The sequence below is a fragment of the Motacilla alba genome, chromosome Z, assembly GCF_015832195.1.
Source record: "Motacilla alba alba isolate MOTALB_02 chromosome Z, Motacilla_alba_V1.0_pri, whole genome shotgun sequence".
Taxonomy (NCBI): domain Eukaryota; kingdom Metazoa; phylum Chordata; class Aves; order Passeriformes; family Motacillidae; genus Motacilla; species Motacilla alba.
In genome coordinates this window covers 32,724,242-32,739,201 of record NC_052046.1, presented here as the reverse complement: position 1 = coordinate 32,739,201, position 14,960 = coordinate 32,724,242, and the positions used below count along the sequence as shown (strand labels likewise).

At 39.1% G+C, this 14,960-nt stretch overlaps 1 protein-coding gene across 1 annotated transcript in view; it reads right to left on the bottom strand.

The window, feature by feature from the left end:
* The window catches only part of SRFBP1 (serum response factor binding protein 1), a 71,753-nt gene extending 59,545 nt beyond the window's left edge, over nucleotides 1-12,208 (bottom strand). Inside the window, exon 1 of the mRNA XM_038123685.1 lies at nucleotides 12,052-12,208. Within this exon, the coding sequence (XP_037979613.1) occupies nucleotides 12,052-12,081 (30 nt within the window). The 5' untranslated portion in view covers nucleotides 12,082-12,208. The remainder of the gene's footprint in view (nucleotides 1-12,051) is intronic.
* Nucleotides 12,209-14,960: the final 2,752 nt, after the last annotated feature.

The window sequence follows — 14,960 nt, the reverse complement described above, 5'->3', positions numbered from 1 at the left end:
TGATATGACATATATAACATTTAGAAAGACAAAGAAATCATCTATAAAAATAGCATCACAAGACTGTAACAAAAAACTTCACACAGGAAGTAAGTACAGTAGTATGTCATGGAAGGACACAGCATAATAAGAAAAGCACAGAATGATTTTAAATCTAAAACACTGATCATATAAAAAGTATTGAGTTGAGTTCCAGAAGGAAAAAAAAAATTAAATCATAATAATAATAAATCATTTTAAAAAATCACTTTTTTCTTATGCCTGGGAAAAAAAAGCTATTGAGAAACAAATAAGAAGGATTTAGTGTCCACATTTTTAAAGGAAAAATTCCTTTGTTTAAAAAAAAAAAGATGTGTTTGTAGTTTATGACTTTCAAAGCATTTGGTAGTTTTGCCTTTCTTCTTAAAAAAAAAGTCTGTCATCTTATTTAAAAAAAGGTTACCAACCCCAAATTTCTTTGGAGAAGCATGAAACTCCTTTTACTAATAGACTATCAACTCTAACTTTTCATCTTTCTTATGGTGCCCCTAGCACAGACACCTGACATGCATATAAAAAGTAAGTATCAAAATGGATCCAGTGAGTACAAGTAAGTACAACCAACTCCTGTTCAGACCTACGGTATGCCAGTGACCAGCAAAAGCCATGGCCTTAGGAAACACATCCTGATAAAAACCTCATATAAGGGAAATCCAAATTTGCATCACAGACCTTTCTGACTTACACATCCAACCAGGATGAATATTCAACCAAAGACTATGAACATCACCAGAACATGAGATAAACTTCCACTGGCTTCAAACATGCTGGCAGTATTACTGGTCTGACAAACTCTGAAATACTATCCTACTTCTCACAGAAACACTACTCATCGTTTAAGGTGCTTTCTACTATTATGCATCTATGACCTGTATTTTTTGTGGGAATTTTCTCTCAGTGAGTATAGATTTATGAAAAAAAAAAAGCAGCACTACCATACAAGCTACTCCTCAGTCTTTTTAGAAGGATGGTAAGAATTCTTGCTAGTGGGAATGGAGAAATACCTTGTTACACCAGTTAGTGTTCCTTATTCCCTCAAATCAGTTTAAAAAACTAGACAATTTAATGATGAGAATTTTTCATAAACACAAACACATGGGAAAGTCAGTGTTTAAAAAAAAAACCCAAGAAATCTAATAATCTGCATTCTTCCTAGAAGTTTCTTCATGACATCAATAGAAACTGGGGAAAAGAACAAGTATGAAAAGTAGAAGAAATAAAGTGCTTAAAATATCCCTGCCAGATGTCTGACATCTATTAATTAATTTAAATACCTTTCCTCAAGTTGTTCTCCATCAGTTGCCAAATGCCAAATCTACAACAGATTTGTACACAACTATCCCAGTACTACTTACTAACAACTTGGAGCAATGCTTAAAGGTTCTTGCAAAACCTTTGTTGTGACAGAACAAGTACTGTCACCTGTCTGCCCAATAGTATGTTTATCGTCCAGCCATTGACAACTTTTCTTCCACACCAAGTGCTGGTTCTGTTGGAAGATTTCCTTCCAACAGAAGGAAGCTTGCTACCTTCTTCTTCAATCTCTAGGCGCTTCTTACCAAACTAATTTACCCTTTCCCATCCTTATAAGCTCTCCTCATTCATCAGCCTATTTGGTCTTGTTCAACATACCCCATCACCCACCCACCATTTTTGTCTATTCTAAAATTCAAATACTTTCAAGCTAGTTTCTTCCTTCCTTCCACCACTTCCTTCCTTCTTACGAGCAAGCAATCACCTTAACTGCCCATTTGTTTTATACTGTTTGGAATTCCTATCTTATCCACATAAGGTATGCCCCCCTGCGCTATTCACAACCTCTGCAGCATTTCCTCAGTGACACCTGTCTCTGGATGAAATCCATCATTGATTCCTTTGAACCAGTTGCCATTCAGAACAGCTCTTACCAGCCTCTTGTGCAAACAGCTTTTATCTGCTCATCTCTTGCTATATTAATGTACCTGTACATGACCTTATGTTTTCTTGTATGTGTCCTCATTAAACAGCAAAGACAATTCACAAAATCATTTACATTGAAAAACATCTTTAAGATAACAAAGCCTAACCATAAACCAAATACTGCCAAGCCAACCACTGAACCATGTCCCTAAGTGCCACACCTACACACCTTTAAATACCTCCAGGAATCATGACTCAGCCATTACCCTGAGCATCCTGTTGCAGTGCTTGACAACCCTTAAGGTGAAGAAATCTTCCTTAACAGCCAATCTGACACAACTTGATGCCATTTCCTCTTGTCCTGTTACTCGTGAAAAGAGACCAATCCCCACCTCACTACAACCTTCTTTTAGGTAGTTGTAGAGAGCAATCCACCTCAGCTTCTTTTTCTATGCACAGCTTCATTTGGTATTAAATGCCATATGAATAAACAGGTATCATTGTAACCCCTCTTTGCAAAGGAAATAACATAATGGTATTTTTCTTGTACAAAATCAGTACGAGACTTTTAAGTCCCTTTACTTTATATGACTTGAAAGACATTCAAAAGAGTCACTGAATTTAGTAGTTGGCTACTTTTCTTCTCCATTAATTGTTCTGTACTACTGCAGCACAAGACAAACTGAAAAGAATTTTATCATTGTGTACCAATGAGGAATTGCAATGAATTCACAACTGGCTACTATTCTCTTATAGGAACATCTCCTCCCCCAAGCCTCCAAATTCTATTATGAAAAAGTCTAACACCACACCTTCCCTTCTACACCCATTTCAGCCTTGCCCCCATCTTCATTTAGCACCAAGTTCCAGACCCAGCAATGTAAAGGCTGCTGAAAGACCTCTGCAAGGACGCCCATTTACTGTAACAGAACTATTTTTAAATCGTCTTTTACTCAGGCATATATATAGCCATAAATTACGTTTAATAAAAAACTACACTGTGTACTGCAAGTACCTCACAGTTAGTTCCCTTAAAGTAAAAGTTACTAAGTTTCCCATGACCATTTGCATGTTTTTTTCATTATTGTACACTACCACACCAAGGAACCACAGATGTTTTTGTTTTATGAGAGCATCTTACTAGCCTACGTGGCCTACCACACACACTTTATATAAACCACTTGAGCTAAGAAGAAGTTTTCATTCCTGTCCTCAAGTACGGTAGTCCAATAACAGCTGTATACAATACTGTCAGAAGTAAAAAACTGCCTTGCTAGCCACGGTTAATTGCTTCAGTAATCTGCTGAATAAAAGTTGTGTGAAGAGCAAGCAGATCAGAATTTGCTGCTAATATTAGTAAAACTGATGATGTGGCAACTCTAGAAACTTTAGAAACAGCTGCTGGAACAGTTCCTAGGGGAAAAAAAAAAGCCACAATTCCTCAGAATTTTATCTCACAGAGTATAAGTTCGGAAATTTCATAAGCTTTCAAAAGACTTTTTCCTTAGGACATTTACATGGTCTGTAAAAGAATGTCAGCAATTTAACACTTGAACTGTTTTAAGCAGAAATCAAGCTCTGTGTAGCACATAGAGCAACTTTCTTTTCCTTCTTCAAGAAACTGTTGTGCCTACAATTATTTATTAGTAACCAAACTAATGCAAGAATTTTTACATGCATTTCCATAGAGCTAAAATGACTCCTGCCAAGTGTTCCAGAGTTTAAAAAGAAAGCCGTGTTTGCTTTCCAACTTTGCATAGACTTGTAATATACAGAAAAAACACAGTGATTTGCCAGTATACCAAGAAATGAACTGATGGAAAAGATTAGCTATTTAGTTTTGAATTGTGCAGAAATTTATCTTTTCTCAGTTCTCATAACTCGTTTATATGCCTTTCCAAGACTTTAGACCGACATTAGTGACATTTAAGAGAATGCAGAACAAGCTTCAAGGAAGTATTTAAGATCTTGGCAGTGCCAGTAGTCAGCCACAGCTTCAATTTGACCCCAAAACATCCTAGATACCCATACTTTTTCAAAAGTATCCAAGCGCTAGCCTCTCTACCTTAAGAATAATTTTGAAGTGGTCACACATGAACTTCAAGCCAGCTTAAGGTGACCAAGAAGCAGAGATGCTGTGATACATATGTGAACCATACTGGCAGATAGCTCAGGAGAGTACAAGAACTGGTGTCAACCATCCGAGGAACAGTCTAGATGCTGGGGCACTTAGCAGAACTGAAAAACCTGGTATAGGAGTCTAGGGTAAATGTTTGTACTTCAAGAAAATGGCTTGGCCAGCACACTGTATAGGTGCTGGATGAAATACAGCTCATAAACCACAGAGAAAATAGCAAGAGAACTTGTCTGTAGACCAGCAACAAGAATTTTCTCAGGAGTAAAGAGCTCCGACTTCCAGTATTTCCTTTCAGGGAGCTCATGTATTTTATGCTAATTGTTGGAAAAGCAGCCCTTGGAGCACAGTCAAGGACTTTTCCTACGGAAATGCTCCCACTGGTGAAACACATGACCAGGCTCCCCTCACTCCACAAAATCACCCTTTGCCAGACAGTAGCCCAGCAACAGTATTTGTTAATATTTGTGATCAGTGCACTCTGCTGGTCACTGAGATTCACAGGAATCAACTCACCTCAGACTGAGGAAACCTATACACCAGCTTTCATAATTACTGAAAAGTTTTGTAACAACTAAGCCATTAAACTAAAATTTTTTCCCCCTCAGAAAGCTTCATGCCTTAAAGAAAAAGACTGTATTTTGAATTATGAGCAGTGAAAACATCTCACAGCTCAGTCCAGTACCAGGTAACTGGTCAGAAGCCTCACCTCAATTCTCACTTCCCCTTCATATAAGGAGACCAGACACAAATATGAAATTACCCTAAGGGATTCCTTGATTACCTCATAAACCAGGGGACAGCACAAAAATAGGGTAGCTCCATTATTTCAATGAGACGCTGGATCACTGCACTGAACTGACTGCCCAGTATTCTGAACTGCCTTAAACACAGTAGTGTCTACAGCACTCTGTCAGTGTTATTTTGAAAGTTTCCATCTAGAATTCTTTTTCATCACTGTAATGAAGGCTTAGGAATATAGTTTCAAATATCACAACATACCTTAACTTGGATCCTTGGATCTAATACACTAAAAACCTGAATGCTCAAATCAATTTGCCCACGATAGCAAAAAGCATTTTAAAAGACAGCCCATTGAAGCATTGTGCTTCAACAAGTCCCTGAGATCAACAAGTGTTAATTTCTTAATTACTGTTGGAAATACAACTCAAATACTACATTTTCCTCTACTTATTACTGGACTGCAACTTGTTCTTTTGCAACAGATAAGAGACCGTTTTTCCCCCCTTTAGTCACATTTCCCAAAAAATAAATATAAACTTAGTGACATACAAGAGACTGTATGACCAGGTTCAAGGAAGTATTTAAGAACACAAATTGTCAGGTATCCCTGACAGATCTTAACAGATCTTGGCAGTGCCAGTATCCAGCCACAGCTTCAATTCTGACCACAGAGCATCCTAAGCACCTGTACACCTAGACACCACCGAAATTTTAAGATTCCTCTTTAAAGCTGATTTTTAACTAGCCTCCTAGGAACTCATTATGTAAAGCTATCAAGATTAGACAAATACAAGGGCTCCTTTGGCTTCCCCTTTAAACTCTGTAATTCTCCTGCCTTTACAGCTTTGACCACTATTTGACTTCTGTAACAAAACACCTGTCAGATAACATAACTGCAGATGATGTACCACCCTATTGTAGGTTTTTCTGGTTCAATACCCTCCTTAAATTCTATGTTTATTTCAGAGAAAGCCACTGCTTACAGAGAAACACATAAGTGAGATGAAATACAGCACAGCTCTATCAGCAAACCAAACAGCTCACTCACTGTGGTGGTATAGTCCATCTCTCTACCTCTGTGCCTATCCCACTCATCTCAGGTCCCACATCACTGCTGCACCCACTTGCTTGTAAGACCCTGGTAAGAATATCACCATCAATCTGAAGCAGAAAACTACTGCAGCAACAAACTTCTTATGATTACAGAAGCAAGGAGGCAAGACCACATGGCTGGAATGGGTGAGTGAGAAGCCCCAGATTCAGAAGCAGCAAGTCCAGACGCTTGTGAAACCACAATTAGAGAACCACACTCCATCAGGGGCACATCTCAGCTGTCTGAGCTGCAAAGCAATTCTCTACAAAAAGCCTTATATGAAGGTGCTTCAACATTAAAACTCTCTTGGTTTCTATAAAATAAATATGAGTAAAAAAACAGACCATGAATAAACAAGACTGTGAATTATAAGTCTAATTTATCACCCTAAATCAATAAAAACACAGAGCTATATCACATCCGAGTGACAAGATAGTCATACATAATGCTGAAGAAGGCTGAAAATACAGAAGATCTTAAGTGCAAATAACTACTCCCTTTGTACAGAATGCTTCTTGCAAAAATGGCAACCATTCAGAGACTAAAAAACTTTAATTTTATTATCAATTCAAAAATATTTATACAAGCATGCTAGACATACTGTATAAAAACCAGAAATACATAATTCATAATACGAAGGACTAGCATAGGTAAATACTCAGATTTTTCACATTTAGTGCACCTTACAAAAATCATGAGGCAGTTGCTGGTTACAGAAATAAATTCAGCTTCAGGAAGAATGAATGACCCACTCAAATGTCCCCCTCCCTAATCTTTCCGGATATTCTGTTCAGACCACGTTCTCTTAGCTGCTATACAGAAACTTCGGTGACCGAAAGTTATTTACTTACAAAAGGATGTACTTGAACTTTCTTCAGTTTGTGAATGAAGACATGTATAAATGCAATTTCAATAGCTCTCTCCTTTTGTTTTCTGTCTTAGCTGTGTCTGAACACTTAAGGACAAACACAACACCTACCCATACAAGTCCAAGCAAGAGAACTCAGTCTTCATATAAGCATCTCCAAATATACACTTACTTCTGTCTGCACTGTGATAAAAGATTAAATAATTACATATATAGTTCTGTACAATTATTAAACTACAGCTAAAACTCAAGACTGCAGTTTCAGACTTCCAGAGACTGTATAACCTTAACTTTCTCCCTAAGTTAAGGTTATTCCCCATGGCTTTTTGTTTGACTTTTTTCAGTATCAGCCATGCTACTCAGACCTGACTTTGCAATACACTAATCTAAAGTCTTAATTCACATGTCCAGACTGCTTTCTAAACATACCATATACTGCTGCCTAGCTAAATCTGAGGCCAGGACATCAGCCCTAAATCTACAGAGTAGAAGAGCTGAGTGTTGCCATGTAGAGAATCACATGCAACACACAGTGCTGGGACCCAAAACACTATAAATGGAATTTATCACCTTTAGCTTCATTACTAAGTTCCCTACAAAACAGTTTTAATTCTAGACTTTGCTTAGCAGGCTGAAAAATATGTATGCACACACATCATTCTCAAGGTATGATTTTATCTTGATCCTACCTTTTAGGAAAGAAAAATAACAATTCTGTTGTAGATGACATCATGCAGATGCAGACATCAAGCATCATGCAGACATCAGCTTTTATTATCTAAAACCTGTAGTTTCGTAAATACAGAGAAAACTATTTTGTCTGCATAAGATTAATTATTACAAATTTAAGAGAAAAATTCACCTGATAGCAAATTTTTGATATCCAATCAAGTTTGGAAAATTTGATTCACATGTCCCACAGACAGAAACAACTCTCAACTCTAATAATTTGCTTTATATAATATGATGCCTTACTAATATTCAACTTCAGCCGTAACAGCACTCATGGAGGTACATATAAGAGCACTTATTTTTAAAACACTGTATACAGACTTCATTTGCATTAGCTTCATGAGCTTTCTGCAGCATAGCTCCTTGAGGTAGCTGCGAACAAAATACCATTAAAAAAAAAAAAGGATAGAAAGAGAACTGAATTTGTTGCAACAATTCAATATTAATAGCTTAGGACTGTAAAAGCAGAACAGCATAATTTAAGAAACACAGGTTCTCAAAAAACCCTAGAAATCCATAGGGGTCCCATTCAACAGCTTCTGTTTCATACTATTGTGTACTGCTGATCAACAAGGATAATTTTTCACATTAAACATGAGCTATCTCCCTTTATACTTGCCCTTATCCATGGTAATTGATGATTATGTGCTGCCACCTAGCAAATGTTTCCAGAAAAGTTTAACTTAGGAAGGTATTCTGTGGCAAGACACCTGAAATTTCTTAGAAAGCTTTTTAAAATAGGAAACACATTCAAGACAGCAACAGGTTTTTAAAATTATTCCTTCAGCCTACATGCTTGTAAGAGTAACCACAATTTGAGAATAAAATTAGGCTTAATACAGACAAACCCTTCAAAAGTAAGACCATATGCAGTGAATATAGAATGGCAAAACTGAAATTTTTATTCTACAACTTCTGCTTTCCTTTGTTTCCATGAATGCAATGAGTAGAAAATGGTAAGAAATACTGCATTTTCTTCTTTCCCAAAAACTCATCTTCACTGTTCTGTTTTGTTCCAATTTTTATTTCCTTTGCACCCAACCTCCCCTCCTTCCCCCACTCAATTCTTCCTTGGGCAATAATCAAAAAGCAGCAATCCCATACAGTAATATGATGCCTGCATTACAAAAAATTGTGTTTCTTAACCCTTTTCAATCTCAGTTTTTCAGTCATGCAGTCACACTAAAACTGTACCTTTCTATTTGCTTACCAGCAGTAAGGTACAGTGAGATGGCTTCCTAAAATTACTGGACCTTGCTGACTGTGGGTTCTGCCAAGAACTTACATTTTTTGTTATTATCTAGGTATATATTCAATTAGAGAAAACTGAAGAAAATATTTATACATTTAATACATTACACAAGTCCTACTTGGAACTTGCTAACGGGGAAATAGTGTGACGTTTTGAAGCAACTACACTGCTATAAACAACTTTTCATGAAAAGAAACATTAATGAAATGTCTAAACTAATTATTTGTTAATATGATTGGTTTCTTATTGTTTTCTGTCTTATTTCACCTCATCACAATAATTGCAATTTCCTCTTTTCACTCTGGGTGCTTAACATTGTACAGCCACCTTAAATCTCTCATTCATCTGGTCACCTAAACAGTACAACATTTTCATTCTTTGCTCCCCATAGATCAGAACAGTTGGGAGACTATTGCTCCATGGAGGTATTATTCTTTAGGCAAATTATAATTTAAAAAAACCCAAAGCCTAACAACTTCTGAGGTCTCCATTCCTTTCCAATTTATCTGAAATTAGCCAATGAGTTCAAAAGCTCTTAGAAAGGACACAGGCATCACAGTCCACTATTTGTCTCATTTCCCCAGAGCATCTTCTTAATTATCATCATCATTAAATTATCATGCAATTAAACGTCCTCTAGTTTCAAGGCACATACACAACTCATGTAGAAGATACTGCAGAAAAAGTAAACTTTTTGACACTTGTAACTATTTGTTAGCTACTATTATCAAACAAAAACCAGTAAGTAATTAAAATAAAGGTCAGTTAACATTAGGATAACTGCTAGTTTAGATCACTGAGAAACACGGGTCTTAAGAATATCTGTTCTTCCTGTAAACAAAAGATGAATTGGTAAAAAAAAAATTAAATATATCATCCCAGAATTCCTTAAGATTCCCCCATTTAGCAGGACATGGTATTTTATGTTAATTAAAAGTAGAAGTCTTACCTTTGCTAGAATTAAAAACTGAAATATATAATATCACAGAATTTCACAGAATGGTTTGGGTTGAAAGGGACCTTAAAGACCACCTAGTTTCAACCTCGCTGCAATGGGCAGAATCATCTCTCACTGGACCAGATTGCTTGGAGTGCATCCAACCTGGCCTTAAACACCTTCAGAGACAGGGCATCCACATATGCACAGTCCAACGCACGCTAGTGCCTCACCACCCTCAAAGCATAGAATTCTTTCCTAATATCGAATCCAAATCTACTCTCTTTCAATTTAATGTACTCTCTTTCAATTCAACTTCATCCATTCCCTCTTATACTATCTCCACATGCCTTTGAGAAAAGTCTCTCTCCATCTTTCTTGTAGACATCCTTCAGATACTGGACTCCTGTAAATCCAGCAAAGACAAACAAGTTTATCAGCTATATAAGGGTGACAATGTTGTCTCTGCAACAAATACCATCATACCTACTGTATATGGCCTAATGGCAAAAAACCTATTTGATCCCTAGTATTGTCTGATTGTGAAAAGCTGAAGGTGCAAAGAATAGAGCTGCTCCATAATTTGCTTTCCCTTGGCAAACTGGAAGAATAGGTAAGAAATATTATTTAATAGACTGCATTTTCAAAAGTTATTCCTTTAAACATGGTCCTAATAAAATTCCTCCATTTCATTTTTATTAGAGGAAGACATGGTTTTTACTCTCAAAATATATTCTTACAAGGGCATCTCTGTAACAAATACACAGAGGGTATCTGTTATAGAGATATGAAATATCCAGGTATTGGTAAATAATTTATTTTACATTAAAATGTACTAAAGTACAGAGGCAGGTACCAAACACCACAGTCATTAATACAGCTCTGACACGCACAAAAGGACATATGCATAAAAATGTATAACACTTTTTACTCTACTCACACTAGGTCTCATCCTACTCTAAGCCAGACTGACCTTCTGTCCCTCTTGAAGAGATGGCACCCAGGATTTCAGTCTCTCTCCTACCTTACATCGCAGATGGAGCTATTATTACAGTGTCTACTTTTTGTAGAAACTGGTAAAAGCTACCTCCTCCAGAACTTGCAGCTTCCTCTCAGGGGAAAGCTATGTTTCAAGTATTAGAAGAAATGACATTCCTAGTGTCCTTACTGAAATCTTCCAATGTTTTGTGCAGAAACTTACTGTACTCTTTTTCTGAAGAGCTCCTCAGTCAAAGAATGCTCCTGTTTACATCCCCAGTTATATTGGCATTTTTGCAGAGAAAGACTATGAAACATCACTCAAACGTGAATCAATCAGAAGAAGTCCACACTACCACAATGAATGAAATACCCTCTTCTTCCCCTGGTGATTTACAGGTATGTTCACAAGACAAATCACTCATTTCTGACTTTACACTTGTTAACAGCATGAACCAAAAACTGCTGAGTAAACATTTTGATTTTATGCACTATCAAACACTTTTCCTGATAAAGAGGCTACACTAAATTATTGAAATCAGCTTCCAAATCAACCCCTCTCCAAGTTACCATATGCTTAAAACAAAGTAATTTTTGCTCTGCTGATAACTGTAATCAAGGTGTTAGTTATGGAGGAATTCTGGAAGTGCACAGCACTAAGTGCAGGTGCTCATATCACATATGCTCAGCAGAACTGCCAGCTATCCTAAACTGTTGGTGCAACACTTAAAATGAGGTTACTTTAGTTGTGTCAGGCTTACTGTGCATAATGATTTGCAAATACGTAACCAAAACCCATCACAAATGAAATACCCACAACCGCATTCACACTATAAAAAAGAAAAAAGATGAAATAAACACGAAACACCAAACTTCTTACAGAACAGGAAGAAATTAGCTGTAACCTATTAACTTTTCGTTTCCAACCCTTCCATATCCAAGAAAATAAGGCAGTATCTTTGCCATCCAGGAGGCAGGCAGCTGGTGCTTTGGTGGGTCCTGCTTTTTCACCTACAAAACTTCAGTGTGAACACAAACACAGCAAGACAGGCGTGATCAAACGACACTAAGGGACAGGGAGTAGCACCGAGGCACACGTGTCGAAATCGCGCGGCACCCCCTAGAAGTAACTTCACCCGACAGATGCTTGTTTTCATCACAGCTGAGCTCCAGCACGATGGGATGCGTTTTCCCACGCCGAGGGACGGCGGCAGTCACCTGCGGTCTTCTCTACGGCTGCAGGCCGCCACGCCGGCTGCGGGGAAGGTCGGCCCCAAGCCGGCTCGCTCGCAGGGCTATCCGCCGCCGCTGACCGCCGCCCCGGCCCTGCCCCGGCCCAAGCCTCCCCGGCCCGCCGAAGCCGCGGGTGTCTCACCTCGTTGTTGAGGTTCAGCACGGGAGCCATGGCGCCGCAAAGCCCCGCAGGCCGCGCCGAGCGCTCCCCACGCCGCCGCACGAAGCGAAACCGCGCGCAGGCGCCGGAGGGCCGCTCCCGCCCCGCCCCGCCCCGGAGCCCCGGTGCAGAGCGGGGTTCAGAGCTGTGATTGGGGCCGCTTCCTGGCGCTCACGCGTGATGAGCGGCGCGGGCAGGGGGCGGATCCCGAGCCCGGCCTACCCGAGGCGTCCGGGCCGTGCCTAAGGAGGTCGCCTCGCCCCTGGTGGAATTTAAAGTATCGCGGCGCGGCCCTGTGCCTGGCATCGCCGGTCGACCGGCTGGCTGGCTGGCTGGCTGGCTGGCTGGCTGGCTGGCTGGCTGGCTTGCTTAATCTAGGCGATGTAGGTTTGTGAATCCTTAAACTGAAGTGGCCTCTGCCCCCACAACTAGTTTATAATAGAAATATTTTGGGGTTTTTGCTTTTCCCGCCATGTAGCTGCTGAGTGGAACGCGTTGCAGGAGTAAGCTGTGACCGCTGCCGTAGCTCTAGACTTTGCTCTGTGCCCACCGTGACAAAACAGCCTCCGTTTTCAGAGTACCTTACACTTTTCAGATTGAGTTTTCCATTTGTGCTGAAGGAAGATTTAGGGCTGCGTAGAAACGATACATCTTGAAGCTGTGGTTGTGTGAAATTTTATATACATAATTAATTTTAAATAGCCGTGGTGAAGTGTGGCTGAGCATGTGTTTTGGACTGAGTGATGTCTCAGTCTGAAAATTTTGGCAAAGTTTTATCAGAACTTTTCTCATCATTGCCAGTTTCTTGTGCTAGAAGGATTTGTTGATTTAAATTGCTACAAATATTTTTCTGTTGAAACTTTTGAAAAACCCATGCTTAAATGTAAGCAAAGCTTAGTATGTTTAGAGAATGAATTTTTACATTCTCTAAAATGTAAAAATTTTTTTACATTTTTTTTTACATTCCTATTTAGCTGCTGCAGTATTATAAAGAATGGAGGTCATATTTGAAAACACTTGGGGAAATTGTTTTAAAGGAACCAAGTTTTGTTTATATAAGAAACAAAAACCATCAAACTAACAAACAAACAAAACAAAAAAACCAAAAGCAAACAACCCAAAACAAACCAAAACCTCCCCTTAAAAAAGTTTCAGGAAATTTACCAGCAATTAGCTGGCCCCTGGATGGCACTGTTGTGCCTAGAATTCTGCTTTGAAGTCTGAATATTTAAACAAATACAACTGTTAGGTGTAATACATTTTATCTAGGTCTCTTCTGGATCAGTAAAGAACTAACTGAAAATGCTTTGAACTCATCCCTTCATCTTGTAGTAAAGGAATTTTGTTCCAACAGGAGCTAAATTTCATTTAAAGGATATGCTTGCTGAGAGTGCTTTGAGTCTCACTGCAGATGAGGGGTGTTTACAGCAGCTGGCACTTCATAAAAGTTCTGCCTTGGACAGTTATATCCAGTTTAACAAAAGTCAGCCAACCGTCAGAGAGTCAACTTTTCTTTGTAGTACCACCAATGTCAGGCAGCTACACTGATCTACGCGAGAAGGAGCTGAATTTGACTGTATCTGAGTTTAGATTAGTATTGGATGTGATACACACCATGCCGTCAATATATGTTTAAGAATTACTGGATATAATCTTACATCTAGACTGTATTTGCTTGCAGTGAGTGTAAAATTGGTTGCAAAAAAAAACCAGAAGGAAAGATCTTCCAAGGAAAATAAACAGCTCCTTCCTTTTGTCTTGGTATTTCATGCAAAACTAATCCCTACATATGCCAGTCTTAGGTTCCATTGTGCATCTTGGCAAAGAGAAGGACAAAAGCAGGAGCAGGGAGCCAGCTGTGGTTCTGTGAATCCAACCAGGGCCAGCCTGGCCTCACATCAATTAGAGTTGTTCCATATGTGTAGCCTATTGCGTCATAACTTCAATTTTCCTTTCCTCTGAACACTGAAATAACTTGCTTTCAAAGTTTCTTGTAGGCCCTGATGACGCCCTCCTGGCCCTTCTTCATCCAACAATTTTGTTCTCTTCTCACTTAGTTTGGCACTGCTGAATATAAGTGCTTTATTTTTTTCTCCCTTTTTAAACCTCAGTGGTCATCCAGAGTTAAGAATCTTTGTGCCTCATAGCTTCCTTGTCGGCCCTTTGTCATACTATTTTTTGACTTAAATGCATTCTAAGTCAAGATTTTCTTGTCAGCTTGTCACAGTCAGGATGCTTTGAGGCATTGCCCCATATAACACTTTTGTACTTTGATGCTTTGTTCTGACATTTCTTCCTGTGGTGACAGTATTTCACTCCAATATTTTGGCACATATTCTCAGTGTTGGAATGCAATTTTCTGAACTATTTTCTCTCCTTTGTGAACAACTGTCTGTTTTTGCACGTTGCAGGGCAGCATACATTTATGGGCTACGAAGATGGTAAAGCCACACAGGGAGCAGCTGAGGTCACTTGGTTTGTTCAGGCTGGAGAAGAGGAGACTGAGGGCAGACCTCACTGCAGTTACAACTGCCATGTGAGGGTAAGAGGAGGGGCAGGCACTGATCTCTTCTCTGTGGTGACAGTGACAGGACCTGAGAGAATGGCCTGAAGTTGTGTCAGGGGAGGTTTAGGCTGGACATTAGAAAAGGGTTTTTCACCCAGAGGATGGCTGAACAGGCTCCCCAGGGATGTGGTCACAGCACCAATCCTGACAGAGATCAAGAAGTGTTTGGACAATGCTCTAAAGTGTGTGTAGTGATTCTTGGGGTGTCCTGTGCAAGGGCAGGAGTTGGACTTGAGTGATCCTGATGGGTCCCTTCCAACTCAGGGTATTCTACAATTCTCTGTTTCTATTTGTAGGACGTAGGATGTTGCAGAACAATACAGGG